The sequence below is a fragment of the Glycine soja genome, chromosome 5 (assembly GCF_004193775.1).
Source record: "Glycine soja cultivar W05 chromosome 5, ASM419377v2, whole genome shotgun sequence".
In the NCBI taxonomy this organism is placed as follows: domain Eukaryota; kingdom Viridiplantae; phylum Streptophyta; class Magnoliopsida; order Fabales; family Fabaceae; genus Glycine; species Glycine soja.
This window is the reverse complement of record NC_041006.1, coordinates 15,021,544-15,045,207: the sequence shown is the minus strand read 5'-3', so window position 1 is coordinate 15,045,207 and position 23,664 is coordinate 15,021,544. Positions and strand designations below refer to the sequence as shown.

General features: G+C 35.8%; 2 protein-coding genes across 3 annotated transcripts; both read left to right on the top strand.

Annotated features, from left to right (window-relative positions):
- Positions 1–3,549: 3,549 nt before the first annotated feature.
- LOC114412356 (5-methyltetrahydropteroyltriglutamate--homocysteine methyltransferase-like) lies at positions 3,550–8,653 on the top strand. 2 transcript variants are annotated; one of them, XM_028376204.1, is made up of 12 exons: positions 3,550–3,633; positions 4,423–4,776; positions 4,876–4,963; positions 5,113–5,240; positions 5,320–5,711; positions 5,862–6,025; positions 6,586–6,666; positions 6,785–6,951; positions 7,042–7,147; positions 7,323–7,573; positions 7,649–7,850; positions 7,948–8,653. In XM_028376204.1, the coding sequence occupies exons 2-12, from the start codon at positions 4,427–4,429 to the stop codon at positions 8,314–8,316; spliced, it is 2,298 nt and encodes a 765-aa protein (XP_028232005.1). In that variant the 5' UTR covers positions 3,550–3,633; positions 4,423–4,426; the 3' UTR covers positions 8,317–8,653. The 2 variants fall into 2 exon arrangements, with proteins under 2 accessions (XP_028232005.1, XP_028232006.1); XM_028376205.1 differs by lacking the exon at positions 3,550–3,633 and adding an exon at positions 3,706–3,853.
- Positions 8,654–12,488: 3,835 nt separating this feature from the next.
- LOC114411167 lies at positions 12,489–14,535 on the top strand. The gene is made up of 2 exons (XM_028374921.1): positions 12,489–12,871; positions 14,343–14,535. Exons 1-2 carry the CDS (start codon positions 12,489–12,491, stop codon positions 14,533–14,535), a joined length of 576 nt encoding a protein of 191 aa, XP_028230722.1.
- The last annotated feature ends 9,129 nt before the right edge of the window (positions 14,536–23,664 follow it).

Below are 23,664 nucleotides of genomic sequence, written 5' to 3'. Positions count from 1 at the left end.
TGGGAGGCCGGGTGAGCTATGTCGGCGCGACTGGTATTCCATGGCAAAGACCTATAATCAATGCCGAAAATCCCAGTGCCCTGTTGGACTTCTCTGGGTCCACTGGATGTCTCGGAGGCACAATACCTACGAACTGATGGATGGCATCTGAGATAAGTTGTGCCACATGAACACTGATTTGGGTCATGATGTTGTAGACCAACTGACATTTGGGTAGCATGATATCAGAGTTATGGTCACTGGGAAGGATATTATTGAGCAGGAGTGTCATACAGATTTGAGTTAGAGTGGCCATGCTAGTGCGCATGATCTACACCCGCCTCCCTGCTACGCATCATGTCCCGGGGAGCAAAGTAGCTAACATATGGCCTCTTCTTCAAAACCTGAAAATTGGCTTCTTTTCTTAGTGTATTCGCATCGTTGTCCCTCTTCTAAGATCAATGGATGACCCAAGAATTGGTTGATAGCATCTGTGTCATATGGGATCCATTGGCCCCGCACCCAAGAGCGCTTGTCCATGACTCCTTCTTCAGTGGGCCAGGCGTTTGTGCAAAACTCCATGACTACTTTAGGATCATACTTTGCCATAGGCTCTATCAGATGTGTCCAATGCCACCTAGCAACTTCGGCTTGGAATTTCGCATACTCTCCCTCTGCTAGCTGGACCCATCTTTCATTGAGAAAAGACCAATCCTTAATCACCTCAAAATGGCGCTGATGCTCCTCGCTTCAGAAGTGGTGCCCATGAAACTCAATTTCCGCTTGTGGGGCTGCACTGGATCCTTCCCTTTCAGTGGCCTTCCTAGCTCTCTTAGCAGCAAGTTTCTTCGAGGCCATCTGTGAAACAAAAAAAAAAAGCCAAACAAACACCAATATCTTAGCAAAAACTATTTTCAGAGACGAGTTAGCCATTGGGTCTTTTCTATTCTCCCATCTCCTTTTTATTTTATTTCATTATCTTGTTTTTCTTCTCTTTCCCCTCTTTTTCATTTTATTTTATTTATTATTATTTTTTACTAAAGCTACTTTATGCACGTTCACTCCCAAAAATATAAATCCAACACAAAAATCAAACAAAACCCAAATCCAACTAAGTGTCCCGATTTCACAAGAAAATGGGGGGTTGCAACCTAAGGCTCATAAAAATAATTTCCTCCACAAAAAATCATAATTTCATGCAAAACTATCAATTTGGGGTTGATACCACACCTAATTACATGACTAGACATGTTAAATCCTTCAAAGCCTAGAATTAAGAGTAATTGATCACAATTGCTTCTTCATTTGATAAACTAAAAACTGCTTAGTTGTTGCTTAGTTAATTATTTGGGAATGTGACTGGTCCTCTAGGTTCCATGTACGAACTTAGGTCCATTGACACTACTAGGTAGGGTACACTTGTCATTGTGTGAGTATTATTTTTATGCACCAACTTTATCCTTGGGGGTGTTATTTGGTTTGGAATCTCTATATGGCTCATGTTGATTCCATGGATTGAGTATCCTTGAATGACTAGATAATCCTTATGCATCATCGACAGTTTCATCTCAGTGAGAGTGTGTTGTCAGGTTTCCCGTGGTGTGAAAATTTGTCACTTGCATGTCCTCCTGGGCTTCTTTCATAAGTATTTTATTGGTACCACATGCATATAGAGTCTTAAGTTGTATTCATATCATAATGCATGTGTGTCTATGAGAATATTTGTAATTGTGTGATTACGGGACAAGTGGATGCTATGTGTGAAAATGAATGTTTTTAAATGCTCTTAATCTTCAAATTGGTTTATGGTGAGATGTGGCCTACTCCTCTATCGATTGTTTGTCTTGTTTGTGTTTAGGTTGATTGTCATTTGGAAGTGAGGTTCAATACCATGCTGAGGATGATGTTGGAGGAGAGGCATAGGTCTTAATTAGTGATTGTCTACTTTACATTTTCTTTGTAGGTTGTAATGCTATGATAGGTTGTGACATCATCGAGGCTATAGACTTCTTTTTGTTTCCTCTTTTGACTTATGTTTTTTTATTGTAAAAGTTTAGTTATGGATTTAAATGGCCTTTGAAGAGCCAATTACGTTTGAACCAATATCATTTATCTATGTGATGACTTTGAAAATGTTGATGTTTTTTGAAAATCTATAAATATTATATTTCGTTTGCCTTTATTCCTACTGTGGTAGAAGGAAAAATATTAAAGAAAGATTGGCCCAGCTGGACAAATGCTGGAAGATGTGGTTAATATGATGTTAAAAGAGCTAAAAATATACTTTCCTTTGCTTTGACACTTGACGAAACTTATCGTGTTTCAGAGTGTGCCAATGCCAAAGAAATTTAGGACAACTTGGAGATGACTCATGAAGGAACAACTAAAGTAAAAAGCGCAAGAAAGAATACTCTCATACAACAGTATATAAATGTAGAATAAACTTAATACTACCAACTAAATTAACTATTATCCTCAATCCTAATGAATTAGTTAATTGGGTCTTAAAAGAAAGACCAGATAGCAAAACAATGTTAATGACTAATTTTTGAAAATATAAATCGATATGTTTCCTCCTTTAAAGGTAGTCTTGTAGTGGCTTGTACGAATCACTTCTTTGCCAATGATTTTTTTCACATGATTCAAACAAGGGATCTCTCACTTAAGAATATTCCTAAAAACATTCTAATCTTGTAAACTAACTTGATGACTACTAGACCAACTCCTTAGATACGTTGTTAATAAAAGTTAATTATTTAATAATTTGGTTGAGGTGTTGGTGTTTAGAGTATATATCAAGAAACATCCAAATTTAGTTGTGATATATATATATATATATATATATATATATATATATATATATATATATATATATATATAATATAATATAAGCAATTTGTGACTCAAATCGAATCTTGTTTATTGATTAAGTACAAATAAAAATTAATGTAAATTAACTACAAAGCAAGGAACATGAGAGAGAGTAAAAAAAACAAATCCTTGGAGTTGTGATATGCTGTTGGTGATGAGTTATAGGTATCACTTTATCCTAAAATGGACCAATCAGGTGTAGAGAGATTAGTTAGGTATCAATAGAAGTATGATACCTCCTAATGTGTATATATATATATATATATATATATATATATATATATATATATATATATATATATATATATATATAATATAAGCAATTTGTGACTCAAATCGAATCTTGTTTATTGATTAAGTACAAATAAAAATTAATGTAAATTAACTACAAAGCAAGGAACATGAGAGAGAGTAAAAAAACAAATGCTTGGAGTTGTGATATGCTGTTGGTGATGAGTTATAGGTATCACTTTATCCTAAAATGGACCAATCAGGTGTAGAGAGATTAGTTAGGTGTCAATAGAAGTATGATACCTCCTAATATATATATATATATATATATACACACACACACACACACATTATTTTTGGGTTTATTTTTGGGTTAGCATGCATGAAAGAAGAAAGTGAGATCTGGAGTGTAGGAGTAGTTGGATCCAAAACAAGCTATAAATACTCCGCAGACCGCTCCATTACATTCGTGCCCTTCTCTCTGTTCACCAAGCCAGAGAGAAAGAAAGAACTGGTCTCTCTCCCTCTATAAACCACACACGGAAAAAAAGGGTACAACACCCTCTCCTTCTCTCACTCTCATTCGTTCATCTAACTTCATCTTTTCCCTTTTCACCCATTCACTTCGCTTATTAAATATATCATCTTCACCTCCTCTTCACCTTCCGTATCTACCTCCCTTCCTAGCTCTCTATTTCTCTAACTACACTTTTTATATTACTACTGTTACTAACATCATTATTTCTTATTCCTTTTCTCATTCTCCAAACTGGTAATTTTATAGGCTTACTTGGGTGCCTTAAATTTTGTTTTTCCCACAAGATTTTTCTTATTCTGGTTTGTCAGATTTTTTGTTGTTGTTGTAAGGGCCGGATATGGATCCCAACAGTTGTGTTTTGGCGGCCTTTCTTCTTTGAACTATAAATAACAATTCAATGCCTTTTCATTTACCGTGATTAATATAATGTGATCTTTCATGAATCACAGAACGTTAGCTTTCCACATGAAATTTTACACCTAACCTACATGGCTACACCTATTAGTGATAAGTAAATTATTGATTAAATGGTACGGGCTCGTTAACCAATCCAAGGTTTTAAATTGTGGTTTTGCTGAAAGTGTAGGCAAATGCAGCCAATGCTGCAGTTGTGATGCAATTGCGGAGACCTCCAAAACAATGATAATATGGACGTTGCGGATTATAATTAGAAATCTTGAATCATTCGTTACACAATGTTAATCAATAATTTTAGTCATGGTTACCTATGGAAATGCAACATGTGAAATATTTGGTATAGGGATAAGACTTACCTTGGTTTGAAATTTGATTTGATGTGACAGAACAATGGCTTCTCATATTGTTGGATACCCCCGCATGGGCCCCAAGAGAGAGCTGAAGTTTGCTCTGGAGTCATTCTGGGAAGGAAAGAGCAGTGCCGATGATTTGCAGAAGGTGGCTGCTGATCTCAGGGCATCCATCTGGAAGCAGATGACTGATGCTGGAATCAAGTATATCCCCAGCAACACTTTCTCGTACTATGATCAAATGCTTGATACTACCGCCATGCTTGGTGCTGTTCCACCCAGATATGGGTTGAACAATGGGGAGATAGAATTCGATACCTACTTCTCCATGGCCAGAGGTAATGCCTCTGTGCCTGCCATGGAGATGACGAAGTGGTTTGACACCAACTAGTAAGTGGCAGCTCAGGTTTTTGTTGTATTGATTGTACTTGTGATGCCATGGTGGTAAAGATTTCATTACTGACCTGATGTGTATGTGCATTGATCCAGCCACTTTATTGTCCCCGAATTGGGACCTGATGTGAATTTCACTTATGCTTCCCACAAGGCAGTGAATGAGTACAAGGAGGCCAAGGCGGTATGAATTTATAGCTATTCTCGTTATCTGCTTATTTGCAAACCTTAGAGCTTAGTTAAGTTAAGCTTCGAGTGTGAGCAGCATTATGATTTTTTGAGTGGTTATTATCTGTATCTAGATTCTGATTGAATGTCTAATTTCTCTTCCAGCTTGGAGTAGATACAGTTCCAGTCCTCATTGGCCCTGTATCATATTTGGTTCTCTCCAAACCTGCCAAGGGTGTTGATAAATCCTTTTGTCTTCTTTCTCTCCTCCCAAAAGTCCTTGCTATCTATAAGTAAGAGTTTAAATTGTGTGCAGCACAACTTTATTATTTTCTCTTTCTGATTATATTTTTGTGTTATTTCTCAACTCAGGGAAGTTGTGGCTGATCTTAAGGAAGCTGGTGCTTCGTGGGTTCAATTCGATGAACCTATCTTTGTCTTAGACCTTGACTCTCAAACGTTGCAAGCATTTTCTACAGCATACGCAGAACTTGAATCTACTTTATCTGGCTTAAACGTTCTTATTGAGACCTACTTTGCTGACATTACCGCGGAGGCATACCAGACCCTCACAGCTCTTAATGGAGTCACAGCATTTGGATTCGATTTAGTCCGTGGAACCAAGACTCTTGATCTAATCAAGGGTGGATTTCCCAGTGGAAAATACATGTTTGCTGGAGTGGTGGATGGAAGAAACATTTGGGCTAACAATCTTGCTGCTTCTCTCGATACATTAAATAGTCTTGAGGGCATTGTGGGAAAAGGTACTTGCTGTAATTCATGAAAAAATTTGGGAGAATTCTTCAGTTAACATAATCACTTTTTTTTAGATAACAGTTAATATTTTTGTTTTTGAAAGGAGATAACAGTTAATATAATCACTTGATTCGTCTATTTACTAAACTATAATGCAGATAAACTTGTCGTGTCTACCTCCTGCTCACTTCTTCACACTGCTGTTGATCTTGTTAATGAGACCAAGTTGGATAATGAGATAAAATCATGGCTGGCTTTTGCTGCCCAAAAAATTGTTGAAGTAAATGCATTGGCCAAGGCATTGTCTGGTCAAAAGGATGAGGTAAACTCTATTCCTTTTATTTTATCTTACATCAGACAAATGAGTTGTTAAATAAATAGATAATAGTAGTGGGGGGAATATAAATGAATACAATAAAATATGGTTATCTTAATTCAAATAAAATATGGGAAAAAATAAACAGTAGTTTAAATTTTAAAAATATGATACTATCATGAAACATTTACTTTTGGAACTATTGCCATAGCAAGAAATTTTTATATATTTTTCAACCATATTCTTATGCAATATACACTTGTAAAATTGCCATGATTTTGAAACAATCAATATAAGAATTGGAAGAGAAAATGTATGATAAAAAGATCAAAACAATTTTAAAGTGAAAATAGTATATAATTATCGGTGACATAAAATTAAGAAATTTGAGGGAAAGTATAATGTTCCCATAATAGTAATAACAAGTATCATAAAATTAGCCAAGCGTTTTGATAGAAAGTTAGCACTGACAGGAAATATATGCATATTCATATATTAATTGTTTTATTCCTCTCAGTTTCACTACATTTTTCTCTGAATTACTGTTTTTATGTTTTCATTTTCAGGCCTTTTTCTCTTCTAATGCTGCTGCTCAAGCTTCAAGAAAGTCCTCTCCAAGAGTGACTAATGAGGCTGTTCAGAAGGCTGTGAGTGCTTATTTTCTGTAGTTTTCTGTTCAACTGCTTAATTCAGTTGAGCAAGATTTGTTAGGAAATTTATTGTCTTGTTCACTGTTATTGATGACATCTTTTATTCTCTTCTCAGGCTGCTGCATTGAAGGGTTCTGATCATCGTCGTGCCACAAATGTCAGTGCTAGATTGGATGCTCAACAAAAGAAGTTCAACCTTCCAATCCTCCCAACCACCACAATTGGATCCTTCCCTCAGACTGTTGAACTGAGGAGGGTGCGTCGTGAATACAAGGCTAACAAGTAAGATATGCCTTGAGTTGATAGGTTGGCTTGTTTTCTTGACCATTTTGGCTTTTACTGACCCCTTTGATTTGTGTTTTTTTCTTTCAGGATCTCAGAGGAGGAGTATGTTAGTTCAATTAAAGAGGAAATCCGCAAAGTTGTTGAACTCCAAGAGAATCTTGATATCGATGTCCTGGTACACGGGGAGCCTGAGGTCAGCTCTCATCCTCACATAAAGACTACTTTGATAGATCTTTATTCACCTCTTTCATTTTGAAGAATAACATAGCATACTCTTGTCAGATTTTCCGCTCCTCTTGGTGAAAGTGATGTTGCCAATTCGCGGTTTTACTTTGTACTAATGCCTAATGGTGTGCCTTTCATTGCAGAGGAATGACATGGTGGAGTACTTTGGTGAGCAGTTGTCAGGCTTTGCCTTTACCGTTAATGGCTGGGTGCAATCTTATGGATCTCGTTGTGTGAAGCCGCCAATCATCTATGGTGATGTGAGCCGCCCCAAGCCAATGACTGTCTTCTGGTCATCCACTGCTCAGAGCATGACCAAACGCCCAATGAAGGGAATGCTTACTGGCCCTGTCACCATTCTCAACTGGTCCTTTGTTCGAAATGACCAACCTAGGTACGTACAAACAAACTCAAGAGCTCAGAAAGAGAATATGGTTATTTCTAACATGGTGTTAACCCCCATCTACAGGTCTGAGACCACCTATCAGATTGCTTTGGCTATCAAGGATGAAGTAGAAGATCTTGAAAAGGCTGGTATTACTGTTATCCAAATTGATGAGGCTGCTTTGAGGGAGGGGCTACCATTGAGAAAGTCAGAGCAAGCTAACTACTTGGACTGGGCTGTCCATTCCTTCAGGATCACCAATATTGGTGTGCAGGATACAACTCAGGTACTTCTGGATTACAAATCAATGAGTTAGAATTAGATAGAATTCATCTGCCTTTACATCAAAATATAACATGTTCTGTATTCTTAAAAATTGTCAGATCCACACCCACATGTGCTATTCTAACTTCAATGACATCATCCACTCAATCATTGATATGGATGCTGATGTGATTACCATTGAGAACTCTCGCTCTGATGAAAAGCTCCTGTCAGTGTTCCGTGATGGAGTTAAATATGGAGCCGGAATTGGCCCTGGAGTGTATGACATTCACTCCCCAAGAATACCACCAACTGATGAAATTGCTGATAGGATCAATAAGATGCTTGCAGTGCTTGAGAAAAACATTTTGTGGGTCAACCCTGATTGTGGGCTCAAGACTCGCAAATACCCTGAGGTGAATCCGGCCCTCACAAACATGGTTGCTGCCACAAAACTCATCCGTAACCAGCTTGCCAGTGGCAAGTGAATGGTGCCAGTCACCAAAGTAATCACCATGGTTCTGCTTGATTCACGGAGAAAGGAAAATTTACTTTTTGGGGTGTTGCAATAACTGAGTGTTGAATATTTAGGAGTTTAGTACGTGTTCTTCCCAGCTTTTCTGTATTTTTGTTGCATTGCCTCAATGTTATATTGATATGCAAATGCAATATTGTATTATTTTTTCTTCTTTTCCATGCATCAATACAATTTTTCTTCCTTTGTGTCCTGAGCTAAGTTGTCTAATGCACTATTGGTTAGGCATATATCCAAGAAATGGAGCAACAATTTACGAGTAAGCATGTTTTATTAAGTTTCTTTGGCCCCATTTATTTTTATTTCCCAACAGAAATGTCCAACTTGTAAAGCCTGATGTAAGGACAATAAAAAAATTAAGATTATTTTACAAACATTCAAGAGCTACATTTTGAAAAGAACTTTCCATGATTTGAATTATATAATCAGATTTGCTTTAAGGAGCCGTTTTAACTTTCAGGATCATTGCCTCCAGCTGCGCAACTGAATGTATCCTGTTATAGTGGAACTGCAATTAGGAGGAGATGCAAAGCTAAGATAGCGAAGCATCCAAAGTTTTAATGATCAACTATGTTTTTACTCTCTGAACTTTTCTAAGTATTCACTTTTAGTTTCTAAACAAAATTTTGACCAGTTCTAGTTACTGTTTCTATCTGTTTGTATTCTTAGTCCCTAGGTTAAGTCCACTATTAAACGATGGCGTGACAGTTGTGGTGAGTGAAACATGTTAAATGATTCTGGCAGTTCATTTTCCTACCCTTAAAAACTGTTAGAAATTGTTTGAATAATTTTTAAATCATATTAAATAATGTTGGCGGTTAAAAAGCCAGGAATTGCTTCATCATACCATTTATCAGGAGTTGCATCTTTTTGTTTGGAAAATCAACCAAAACAAACAATCACACAACATAAATTAGATCCAAAAACCCAAGTTAAAACTGAACCCACAATCTTCACAAACACCATTGGAAAAAAATAAAATCACTTTTTTTAAGATCTACTATAGGCCCACCTTAAGGGACATGTTTGATTTTCTTAAATAGATCCAGAAACACCTCAAACAGAGAAGCAACCAGATAGATAATCCATGCAAATTAGACCCCAACGGGTATAGAGCCAATCAAAGAAATAATCTTTAACTAAACACCCTATTTGTTGGTATCAGTATCAAGGTCGGGGGGGGGGGGGGGGTTGCTAGTCATCAGGATTCATGAGGTTCGGTTGACGGCGGTAGCATCCTGAGTGTTGAGTGCTCGAGGGGTTCGATGACGGCGTTGAGGCTTGGTGCACTTGCGGATTGCGTTGTCAGTGCTCGATGTCTTCAATTTTTCCTACAAATCGCACTTGCGCGATTGACACTGCAATGACTTCGGCATGAATTTAAATTGGGAGTTGCTAGGTGCACCCAGCAAATTTTGAAAAACCCAAAACTGCCCCTGCGCCTTCTTTCTCCTTTAAAAAAGCTTTTTTATGTTTTAAAAATGGCACAGTCCTTCTTTCTCCATTTTTGTGCATCCTCTCCTTCGTTTTCTGTCTTTGGTGCGCAGTGTTTCTCCGTTTCTTCGTTTCCTTGCGATCAGTTAGGTAAGGTGAAGGTGAAGGTACCGGTGTTCAGTGTTGTGGTGGTTGTCGGTGACATACAAGGTACGCATTTGCGTCATGGTGCGTTCTGGTGTATGGTAGATCGGGCAGATCAAGTTGATCCGTAAGAAGTTTACAGATCAACTTGATCCGTATGTTGATTTTAAAGCTATGGATCAAGTTGATTATTACGGATCAAGTTGATCCGCCAGTCTTTTACAGACCAAGTTGATCCGCAAAAGACTTACGGATCAACTTGATCCGTAACATTCTACATTTTTTGAAATTTTAACCTTTATTTAAGTTTAATTGTGTTTTTTAATTATTACTTTTTTTGTATTGTCATTTTTTATTTTAATTTTGTTTTTTAATTATTACTTTGTTTACTAATGATGAGTTATTATGTATAGTTTTGTATGTTATGTATAGTTTGGATAGGTGTTGTCTTCATGTGTTGAAATTTTTTGATTTATTGTTATGATGGACGAAGATCAGTGGATGTATGAAAGTATAATGTCTGAAGAAGTGGATATGGATTATGAAAATGAAGAAAAATGTGGTGTGAATGAATCACATGTTGATTGTTCGGATGCGCTCAATACTTCTTAGGTAATAACGTTCATGATTGTGAGTGATTTAATAAAATAAAATGAATATGTTGTAGGAAACTGATATTATCTGGATTGGTTTGTAGGTATTTGACAGCCGAGAGGATGTTTTGCGGTGGGCTCGATCCGTTGCTCATGAAAATGGATTTGTGGCAGTGATTGTAAGGTCTGACACAAACACAGGTAGTAGAGGAAGGACTTTGTTTGTGTTAATTGGCTGTGAAAGGAGTGGCGAGTATAGGTGTAAGAAGAAAGAATTTGTTAGAAGAGACATTGGGATTAGGAAATGTGGGTGTCCCTTCAAGCTTCTTGGCAAGCCAGTGGTTGGAGGACAAGGCTGGATGGTGAAGTTGATTTGTGAGATTCATAATCATGAATTAGCCAAGTCATTAGTTGGACATCCATATGTCGGGCGATTGACTAAAGCTGAAAAGACACTTATTGTTGATATGATGAAGTCAATGGTCAAACCAAGAAACATTCTGCTGACTCTGAAGGAGCACAATGCCAATAGTTGTACGACCATCAAACAAATATACAATGCAAGAAGTGCATATCGTTCTTCCATAAGAGGAAGTGATACTGAAATGCAACATCTAATGAAGCTTCTTGAATGGGATCAGTATATTCATTGGCACAGATTAAAGGATGAAGACGTGGTTCGTGATATCTTTTGGTGTCACCCTAATGTAGTGAAGTTAGTCAACACATGTAATTTGGTGTTTTTGATAGACAGTACCTACAAAACAAACAGGTACAGACTTCCACTGCTCGATTTTGTTGGGGTGACACCAATTGGGATGACATTCTCTGCCAGTTTTGCATATCTGGAGGGTGAACGTCTTAATAATGTGGTTTGGGCTTTAGAACGCTTCCAAGGTATATTTTTAAGGCGTGATGTCCTCCCTAAAGTTATTATCACTAACAGAGACATAGATTTGATGAATGCAGTGAAAACTGTATTTCCTGAGTGTACAAATTTGTTGTGCAGCTTTCACATAAACAAGAATGTGAAGGCCAAATGTAAATCGTTAATTGGTCTAAGAAATGCTTGGGAATATGTCATGGATGTCTGGGGAACTCTTGTTGATTGTCCTTCAGAGCATCAGTTTGATGAGTACCTAAAGAGGTTTGAAATAGTTTGTTTACCTTGGCCAATGTTTGTTGATTATGTCAAGGATACATGGATAATTCCACACAAGGAAAAATTTGTTACCGCGTGGACGAATAAGGTGATGCACTTAGGGAACACAACAACAAACAGGTATGAAATTTTTCACTTATTTCTATTAACGTTGATGAATTAATGGATTTTTATTGTTGTATATGTTTATTGTTATTTGTGTATTTGAAATGTAGGGTTGAATATGCTCACTAGGCTTTAAAAAGAGTGTTATAGAATCGCCTGGGAGACTTATGCAGTGTCTGGGATGCCATGAACAACATGATGACACTACAACACACGGAAATTAGAGCATCATTTGAAACAAGTACACATGTCATTGGACATGTCTTCCAAAAAACCTTATACAAGAGGCTTCTTGAAATGGTTTCAAGGTATGCTTTAAATCAGATTGCTGCTGAATTTGAGCGTGTTCACTATGCTGGAAAGAATCCTTCCACTTGTGATTGTGTCATGAGAACCATGCACAGTCTTCCTTGTGCTTGTGAGCTATCCAAATATGTTGTTGGTTGCATCCCACTGGAATCGATCCATATGTTCTAGAGGAGACTCAGTTTTTCAGACCAAGGGTTATCTGAGCCCGAGGTAAGCATCAAGGAAGTAATGGAAACAATATCCAAAAGATTTGAAGAACTTGATGTTTGTGGTAAGTTTACTCTGAAGACTAAGCTTTGCAAAATTGCATACCCTGATCAAAATTTGATGTGTCCTCCTCTAGCAAAGGTTAACACAAAAGGTGCACCGTAGAAACCAATGAAAAGAAACCCAAGGTCAACAAAGTGCGATCCATCTTACTGGGAGTATGTAGATGCTTTTCATTCTACGCAAAATAGCAATTCGTCAGTGAAGCGTAGTGCATCATCTTTTGAGCAACCCAATCCAAGAAGGATCATGCCTATGTTGGATCAATTTCAGCCATTTATCCACGACTTCATTGACAACATTATTGATGTCCAAGCTGATGGAAACTATGGGTATTGGTCGGTTTCCGGTTTATTAGGTATGGGTGAAGACTCTTGGTCATTGGTCCGCACCCATTTGCTTATAGAACTTGGCAAATTCTTAGAAGACTATATCAAGCTCTTTGGTGGCACGGACAAATTTGAGGAATTAAGGATATCACTACATGTTGATGGGTTAACCAAGGTATTTAATTTATGTTTTTGATTTTTAAGACTTAACTTTAAAATTAGCTTCAACGTCTATATTTGTTTCATTCAGGTCACTATGGATAAGTGGATGGATATAACCGACATGGGATATGTGATTGCGTCAAGGTATAATGTAATCCTTGTATCCATATCTCACCAACAAAGTATGACGTTCTTTCCTCTTAGAAGTCAACCACCGGGAGATTCTTCGGTGCATCACATAATTTGTATCAGTCACATCTATGACAATCATTTTGTTCAGGTACATTGTATATATAAATTTTTTTTATATATATGCAATCAGTTGTGTACGATTGAGTTAATATATTTTTTTGCATGTACAACAGATTTATTTAAAATATCGTTGTCCTTTACCGCCAGTAGCATTGTTATGGTCTAGCAATTGTCATCCTCAGGCGAAGTAGTGGCCAACTCTATATATTAGTAGAATGCAACATTATAGAAGCTTCACGATGTACAAAAGAGACTATGTTGACTTAAATGATGATTGAAAATGTACCTTTGAATGAATGATCATTTTGAATTTGAATCTGACATTAGAGTTATCTATCTTTGTTTATTTGTTATGTTAACATAAAAATTATTAGTTAATTGTTGCTTTTTCGAGAGAGAAAATAATTGGTGCAACGAAAATAAAGTACGCATGTATGATAAATCGTTGTCTGAGTTGACAATACATTGGGAAATGCAAGCGTGTTAACATAAAGCGTGACAGGACACTGTAAGACTTGACTACACATTGGGAAATGCAAGCATGTTAACATAAAGCATGACAAGACACTGTAAGACTTGACTATACATTGGGAAATGCAAGTGTGTTAACATAAAGCGTGACAGGACACTGTAAGACTTGACTACACATTGGGAAATGCAAGGGTGTTAACATAAAGCGTGTTAGCATGTCACGTCATTGGTGTGGTTGACAACACAGACAGAAACCAAGTGCACCCGTATGTATTTATTTTAAAAATTTGAATCAATGATATTGAAACTCATCTATATATATCACACAGTCAAACACTGTAAAAAATTTAACATTCATTCCTAACTCAACTCTTTGAACAAAGTATGACATTCTTGGGAGAAACAAACAGTCAAACAATTGTGAACTTTGCATTAGGTTTTATTTTTCCAAATGGTTCCATTGTTCGCAATGATAGTGGTGTTCATTTTCAAACCTCCACTCCAGTACCTTTTCGACTACCTAATGCTTGTATTTTCAAACGTTAAAAACCAGAATACACAATACCCTTCAGCTAACCGACGAATAATATTTGGATGAAATTTACTACCGGCAGCCATTCACATATATAGGTAACCATCTTCGCTTTCAATGTATACAACTGAAAAATGATGATGATGTTAACACAATGTTAATGTGTAATCATCAATTTTCAAGTGTTGGTCTGATTGAGTTATTATGCACCATTGGTAGAACACCAGATGGTATATTAAACATACTTGAAGCCACTATGACCCCTACTCGTCAAAATGAGTTTGTTGGTTACTTGCTCACAGGAATAAATCCCAAAAAGTTTGACATTCCTTCCGGATGTACCATGGATGAACCGAAGGATTTGATCAAGCAAATTGCGCCTCATGGGATTCCCCCTTATGGTATTCATTAAACACAAACGGTAAGGCGATTGTTTTTTTGACAACCAAGTCACTATGAGTATTTAGAAAAAATTATCAAATTCGAAATTATTGAACTGAAAACCAACGATGATGTGTTGAAGGTGTTAGTGTATTCTAACTACTGGAAAAAATTTGGGCCAATAGAAATTTTACCTGTTTTTAGTAAGCATGTCATCGAAATGGAAGATAATATGTCCTTGTCACAAAATTAGCATCACTTAGTTGTCGTATTTGATGCTAATTCTATTTCTTTCGACTCTGCTGAAGTTAATTTAATGTTATTTTTATGTTTGGAATGATTTTATGTTTGAATTCGTGCAAATCTTATGTTATTCATATTCAAAAATAAAATAAAATCCCCTTCTAAAAAAAACAGACACAAGCTTCTTGCGGATCAAGTTGATCCGCAAGTTACTTACAGATAAACTTGATCTGTAAGTAACTTGCGGATCAAGTTGATCCACAAGCTTGTTACGGATCAAGTTGATTCGTAAGTAACTTGCGGATCAACTTGATCCACAAGCTTGTTACGGATCAACTTGATTCGTAAGTCACTTGCATATCAACTTGATTCGCAACAGGCATATGGATCAACTTGATCCGTAACAAGCTTGCGGATCATCTATGTCAACTACGGATCAAATATAGCTTCTGCAGATCAACAAAACCCTATGCGGATCACGTCATAGCATACACGGATCAAGCTGAATGAGATGGGTGCACCAGCAATAATGCTAGGTGCACCTAGCAACACCCATTTAAATTTCGTGATCTATTCACAAGTTTCCGTGTTTCCCATCGTCACCGCTTAGCTTAGGGTTTTTTTAACCAAGATTTTCAAAATCTATCTATAATAATTTATCTATCCCAAAATAGATCCGAAGCCCACATCACGAAATAAGATTGTTTTTCAAGCTTCGGATAACACATATTATCATTTGATGTTTCATAAATGTTTAGTTTGATTACAAATTAAAATTAAATTCAAACTCAAATTCATCATAATAATATATTTATGTCTCATTAATATATTTGGAATAAAATTTAACATTAATTCATCATAAAGATATGACAATTTGTCTAATTTGAAATATATATATATATATATATATATATATATATATATATATATATATATATATATATATATATATATATATATAAAAGGAGATAAATGGGGATAGTCTTGGAAGAAAATTAATTTGTTTTTTATTCTTTTTTGGAATAAATCTATGATGGTTTAAAAATCATATATAATTGCATATGTATATATTTAGTCTATGTAACATTCCAATTTTCTTAGACTGAAAATTTCTATGTAAAAATTGTATGTGTTTGATTAATATGCAGTGTAGTAACATTATTCTTACTAAGATCATTAGACAATTAAGTGGCCTAGATTTAAGTTTTAAGTTTAGAAATAAGTGATTTAGATGAAGAAAAACTCTTTCTCAAACCATCACTTAACAAAAGTTAACTACAATTTAGAAAGTCAAAATAAGGAAATCTCTCATTGTTAGCAGTTTAGTAATTAAACACTATTAGAATAATATGAGAGATTTATATTAATTCATGAAAGTTTAGAGTATTAGTGTGTCTAGATGTGAGTGTTGGACAAGTGGCCTCAATAACTTAAGAGGGGGGGTGAATTAAGTTTCAAAATTTCCCACTAACAAACTTTTAACACCCCTCTAAATGATAGGCTCAGAATGCAGAAGAAGAAGCAACAATCAATTTAATAATGTTCTTTAAACATGCAAGACAAAGTTGATTGCAATAACATAAATGAGATAAGGGAAGAGAGAAATGAAAACTCGATTTATACTGGTTTGGCCACTTCCCGTGCCTACATCCAGTCCTCAAGCAACCCACTTGAGATTTTCCACTATCTCTGTAAATCCTTTACAGACTATGAACACACCTTGGGATCCCTCACCCTTGTGTTCAAAGATTCTCCAAGAGACAACCCGTCTCTTGATTACAATTCTCACAATCCAAGAGACAACCAGTCTCTTGATAACAACTGACTTTTTAAGATGAACAGAAAGCTTTCTCTCCTTTAGAGTGGATGATACAAATTGAAGTTCCTAGAGGAATTTCTCTCTTTTAGAGATGATAATACAATTTGAAGTTCCTGGACGAATTCTCAATAGATTTGCAAGTGTTTGCCCAAGAGTTGTTGAGAGAGCATGTGGCAATTAAATTCTCTTAGAATATCTCTCTCTTGCTTTTCGAAGTCAGACACACATATATATAGGCCCTTCGTGCCTTTTCAAAATGGTTTGAAGATATGTGTCTTTTCGAAAAGCTTTTTCAAAAATTCTTCACTGGTAATCGATTATAGGTTTCTGGTAATCGATTACACAGTTATATTTTGAAGGGTCATGTCTTTTTAAAGTGTTTTCTGAAGTGTTGTTGCTGGTAATCGATTAAAAACATCTGGTAATCAATTACATGATTCAAAATTCAAATTCAAAACCCTTTGCTTCAAAATTGTCTTCTAGTAATCGATTACACTACCTGGTAATCGATTACCAAAGCCTTGGATGTTGGAAACAATGTGTTTTGAGGCAAAAACTTGATCAACCAGTGAGATTGTTTGAGGCCTTATCTTTTTCTTGATCTTGCTTGCTTTGACCTTGAATTATTCTTGAAGCAATGCTTAACCTTTGAATGTTTGTTGAATCAACCTTCTATTAATCTTAAAGCAATGCTTAACCTTTGAATGTTTGTTGAAACAACCTTGTTGTTTGATTCTACTTTGGCATCATCAAAGCCCTGTATTCATACATTCACATTCTCCCCCTTTTTGATGATGACAATCATTATTAGGCAAACTCTTTTTAGCATCATCGAAACCTGCATGATTCACATTCTCCCCCTTTTTGATGATGAGAATCATTATCAAGCAAATTCTTTTTGGCATCATCAAAACCTGAAACTTGCATGATTCACATTCTCCCCCTTTTTGATGATGACAACCATTTGTAGGTTAGGAGTAAAAACAAAAGAATATATATCTATATAGTTTACTCCCCCTTGATATTGCAATGATTGCTTATATGAAATAGTTGAAGATTTCATATATAAAAATCTCTCATAAAGAATAGATTATTTCCCTTACTATCTTATCTTTTATCTATCTCTCCCCCTTTGTCAACATCAAAAAACAAATCATGAGCAGAGAGGAAAAAAGCATTCAGCAATTTATAATAAGTTAAAGAAGTAGAGCATGCCATATCATTCAAAGTATCATTTCTTGATACCACTTGTTGGAATATATGAGAATCAAATGATACCAAAAGGCCTTTATCACATAATTGATAAATACTTAATAAACTATGCTTAAGACCATCAATAAGTAAAACATTTTTTTATGGAGGTAGAGGGATTCGTACCTATTTTTCCAACTCCAACAATTTTACCTTTGTTGTTGTCTCCATAGATCACATGTTCATTATTTTTGGGAAAAATGTGAATAAACTTTGATGCATCTCCCGCCATGTGTTTGGAGCAACCGCTATCAATGTGCTAACTTTGCTTCAAGGAGTCCATCATTCACATAATCATATTTTGATTTTGGTACCCAAATTTTCTTGGGTCCTTGAATGTTAGTTTTGAGTAAGGATCCTTTTGGAACTCATACCATTTTTCCAATGCTACTACCATTCTTTCTAATACATCATGTTGATGCACTATGATCTTTCTTACCACAGTAAAAGCATGTTAACAAAGTAGAACTAGTAACAAGAGTAAATTTGGCAATAACAATTTTTAAATCTTCAAATTTCAAATTCGAAATTTCCTTTTCTAAACTGGAAATAGTTTTCTTAGAATATGAAACTAATTTGGCAAGTTTAACAGATTCTTTATGCAAATCATTGAATGCATCTTGAAGTTTATCAAAAGAAATAGATGAGTCATAGTTAGAAGACATTACCTCTTCTTTGCTTTCATAGTCTTTGGCCATGAGACCCAGATTTATGATTTCATTTTCTAAATCACTTGAAGAATCCATGTCATTATCTTCCCAAGTGATGTATGCTTTCTTTTCTTTGAAATTTCTCTTGTCAGATTTTTCCATTCTTCTTTTAAAGACAGGACAATTGAATCTCAAGTGTCTAGGTTGATCGCATTCATAGCATTTTGGGGCTAAGGAGGAATTTGCTCCTTTCTTCTTTGGATTGATATTTGATCTCCTTTGATTTCCTTTGTTTCTCATAAATTTTATTGAATCTCTTCACACAAAATCTGAAATCATTATCTTCTTCTATTTCATTCAAGTCCTCTTTGTCACTTTCTTCTTAAATAGAAGATGATGAGGCTCTGAGTGAAATTCCTTTATTCTTTTTGTCATTCTCTTCATGTTGATGGAGTCTCATAAGTTCCATTTCATGTTCCTGAAGCTTTCCAAAAGGAGTTGCAAGAGACATGTTAGTAAGATCTCTTGATTCTACAATTGTTGTTACTTTTGGTTGTCATTGTCTGCTTAAACATCTCAACACTTTGTTAATGAGATCTTCATTAGGAAATATTTTTCCCAATGATGCAAGATGATTAACTATATGAGTAAATCTCTTTTGCATATCTTGTATGGTTTCGTATTGATTCATTCTAAACATTTCATATTCATGTGTGAGAGTGTTTATTCTTGATCTCTTGACATCAGGTGTGCCTTCAGGGGTTACTTGTAATGTATCCCACATTTCTTTTGCATTTTTACAATTTGAGACTCTAAAATATTCATCCATGCCTAATGCATAAGTGATTATATTTTTGGCCTTTAAATTGTATTGAACCCTTCTTCTTTCATCATCATCCCATTCTTCTCTAGGTTTTTCTATAGGTGCATTTCCCACTACCATTGTAGGAATGAAGGGACCTAGAGGAATTTCTCTCTTTTAGAGATGATAATACAATTTGAAGTTCCTTGATGAATTCTCAATAGATTTGCAAGTGTTTGCCCAAGAGTTGTTAAGAGAGCATTTGGCAATTAAATTCTCTTAGAATATCTCTCTCTTGCTTTTCGAAGTCAGACACACATATATATAGGCCCTTCATGCCTTTTCAAAATGGTTTGAAGAGATGTGTCTTTTCGAAAAGTTTTTTCTGAAATTTTACACTGGTAATCGATCATAGGTTTCTGGTAATCGATTACACAATTATATTTTGAAGGGTCATGTCTTTTCAAAGTGTTTTTTGAAGTGTCGTTGTTGGTAATTGATTACAAACATATGGTAATCAATTACATGATTCAAAATTCAAATTCAAAACCTTTTTTAAATAGATAGATAAAAGATAAGATAATAAGGGAAATTATCTATTTTTTATGAGATACCTTTTTATATATGAAATCTATGAAATCTTCACCTGTTTCATATAAGCAATAATTGTTGTCATACCCTAATTTCGTCCGGGGACGATCATTTGCAAACATTTGGATTTTTGCCAGCCGAATTGAGCTGCTTAACACCAATTGTCGTGCATTCCGTAAGATTTTTCGATGTTTCGGAAGGAAATGTGCTAATTACCAAAAGGAGGGCAAAAGGGTCACTTTAGGGGCATTTTTCAGCCCCCAAGCCACCTAGATAACTTCATGATGAAGTAACCAGCTCGCCTAGGCGAGCAATTTGCTTCAGAATGAAGTTATCAGCTCGCCTGGGCGAGCTACCTTCATTCCAAGTGGCTTGTTTTGCTATAAATAAGCCTAAGAAGGCTGAAGTAAGAGGTTCCTGAAGTTCCCTAAAGTCCAGAGGTCCAGAAAGAAGAAGAAAGAAGAGAAAACAAGGCCGAAACACTTCCAAATCGCATCCGTGATCAATTCCTACACCGTTCGTTGTTCGTTCTTTGGCCATTCTTCATCGTTCTTCGTTCTTCATCCGGTTAGTGTTTGCTTTTAAGGATTTGAACTTGATTTATGGACCCTTAGGGGTCCCCTTTATTGTTTGTGCATCTTCATCTCCTTCTTCGATCATCGGTGATCTTTTTCTTTGTTTAAAGCGAGTTTCAACCGATCGTTTATATCGTAATCGCGTTTAATCACCGTTAAAATAAAATTCAACTAATCGTTTGTGTTGTAATCTCATTTAATCACTGCTTAAATGAATTTCAACCAATCGTCTGTGTTGTAATCTCAATTTATCACGGTTAAAAGAAATTTTGATCGATCGTTTGTGTCGTAAACTCTTTTCATCAATGTAAAATAAGTTTAACTGGTCATTAACGCCACAAGTCATCTTTAAAAAAGAATTGAAGATTAGTGAGCCAAAACCAAATAAAACCAACTCAAACTTCTTCATTTCATAAAATAAAGTCAAGAGATCGTTCAAAGGTCCAACGCCTTAACGATTCTCTCCTTTCAAAAATAAAGAGGTCGTTTCAAGGTCCAACGCCTTAATGATTCTCTCCTTTCAAAAATCAAGAGGTCGTTTCAAGGTCCAATGCCTTAACGACTATTTCTCCTGTTTTCAAAAATCAAAAGATCGTTTCAAAGGTCCAATGCCTTAAACGACTTTTTGTCCACAATTAAAATCAATCTTTCAAAAAAGATAAAATCAATGTAACAAACAAACCTTTAGTTCTCAAACAACTACGTCGGTCTGATTTCCTCATCGCAATTGAGGAATACGTAGGAGCGAGGGAAACACCCTTGTCAACCCCAAAAAAGTAAAAAAAAAAAAACATAAAAATGGAAAATACATAGTTTTGAAGTCATGATTTGCACACTCGATTAGAGACTGTCGTCCCTTATGATGGGTCCATGGGGTGCTAATACCTTCCCCATGCGCAAATGACTCCCGAACCCTTATTTTCAAAATATGCAGACCTTAGACCTTTTCCATTTTGGTTTTTTCAACGTTTTCCTCGAATAAACGTTGGTGGCAACTTCACATGTTTTCCTTCAATGGAAGATGCACCCTTGGCCCATCTGAGAGGCCTTTTCGTGCCCCCGCCGAAGGGACAGTTGTGACAATTGCAAAATCAAGGGGTAGTAAACTATACAGATAGATATTCTTTTGTTTTTACTCCTAATCTACAGATGGTTGTCATCATAAAAAAGGAAGAGAGACTTAATGTTCTTAAAACATGCAAGACAAACTTAATTGCAATAACATAAATGAGATAAAGGAAGAGAGAAATGCAAACTCGATTTATACTGGTTCGGCCACTTCCCGTGCCTACATCTAGTCCTCAAGCAACCCACTTGAGATTTTCCACTATCTCTGTAAATCCTTTATAGACTTTGAACACACCTTGGGATCCCTCACCCTTGTGTTCAAAGATTCTCCAAGAGACAACCCATCTCTTTATTACAATTCTCATAATCCAAGAGACAACCAGTCTCTTGATTACAACTGACTTTCTAAGATGAACATAAAGATTTCTCTCCTTTAGAGTGGATGATACAAATTGAAGTTCCTAGAGGAATTTCTCTCTTTTAGAGATGATAATACAATTTGAAGTTCCTAGATGAATTCTCAATAGATCTGCAAGTGTTTGCCCAAGAGTTGTTGAGAGAGCATTTGGCAATTAAGTTCTCTTAGAATATCTCTCTCTTGCTTTTCGAAGTCAGATACACACACACACACACACACACACACATATATATATATAGGCCCTGTGTGCCTTTTCAAAATGGTTTGAAGAGATGTGTCATTTCAAAAAGTTTTTTCTGAAATTCTTCACTGGTAATCGATTATAGGTTTCTGGTAATCGATTACACAGTTATATTTTGAAGGGTTGTGACTTTTCAAATTGAATTTCAGGAGTTCCATTACGAGTAATCGATTACACGTCAATGGTTATCGATTACAACATTTAAATTCAAATTTCAAAACCCTTCAAAAAAGCTGATTTTTGAAAATGTCTTCTGGTAATCGATTACCAGAGCCTTGATGTCTTGGAAACACTTTGTTTTGAGGCAAAAGCTTGATCTTGAATTAATCTTGAAGCAATGTTTGTTTGTTGAAGCAACCTTGTATTAATCTTAAAGCAATGCTTAACCTTTGAATGTTTGTTGAAGTAATCTTGAATGCAACCTTGTTTGATTATTCTTTGGCATCATCAAAATCATGTATTCATACATTCACATTCTCCCCCTTTTTTATGATGAGAATCATCATCAAGCAAACTCTTTTTAGCATCATCGAAACCTACATGATTCACATTCTCCCCCTTTTTGATGATGAGAATCATTATCAAGCAAATTCTTTTTGGCATCATCAAAACCTGAAACCGGCATGATTCATAGTGAGAAACTATTAATTTAAATAATTAAAGAAGAGAAAAATTAATTTCTCATTCACTTTAATTATTTTTAGTTAAGACAAATGGAACACATTAATAAATGAATCTATTACTCTAGAACCAATTTATAAAGTAGAATTAATTAGGGAGTAATTGAGAGCTTGCTATTTTGAATAAGAAAGAGAAAAACCTAAGGACCCACATGTGCCCCCTCCCCCCCCCCCCCCCCCTCATAAATCCTAAGTCTCCCTTTATAAAAGGGAGAAAGAGCTCAACCCCCTTCCTCCTTGTTAGAGCCGCCAACCATAGAGAGAGAAAGGAGAGTTCTTTTCTTTTTTTTTCTTCTCTCTTCCTCCAATGTTGAGGGGCTTCAAGGTTCTTGAAGGTTTATTTGAGTTTTTCCCAACCTCTTCTCAACTCATCTCCATTTTTCTCTTCTCTACTCACTAGAAGCCTCACATCCCTCTTTGCTCCATTTTTCATGACTAAGCTATAGGAGAGGCTCAAGGATCTCTTGCTACCCACACTCATCTCTTTGCTTCCTTGTGTCGAAAAAGAGGTAAGAAAGGAGTCTTTAATTTCTTATACTAGGAAGTTGAACTTCATTTATATTGAGATTTTTGCATGTTTGACATAAAACATGTATTTTGTAACTGGGGTTCCATGAATAATGCGATTTGAATTTGTGAATTCTAGGTTCAACAATGAGTTCCTTGACCCCAAAAACCTAATAAAACATATATGATATGTCTTATTTGGAGTTGTGTAGCCTCGGGAATTAAATTTTCAAGTTAGGGCAAATTATATGTATCCCATGCTCTATTTTTGAAAATTTTCAAATTGGAGTTGGAATCTATTGTTATGGACCTTAA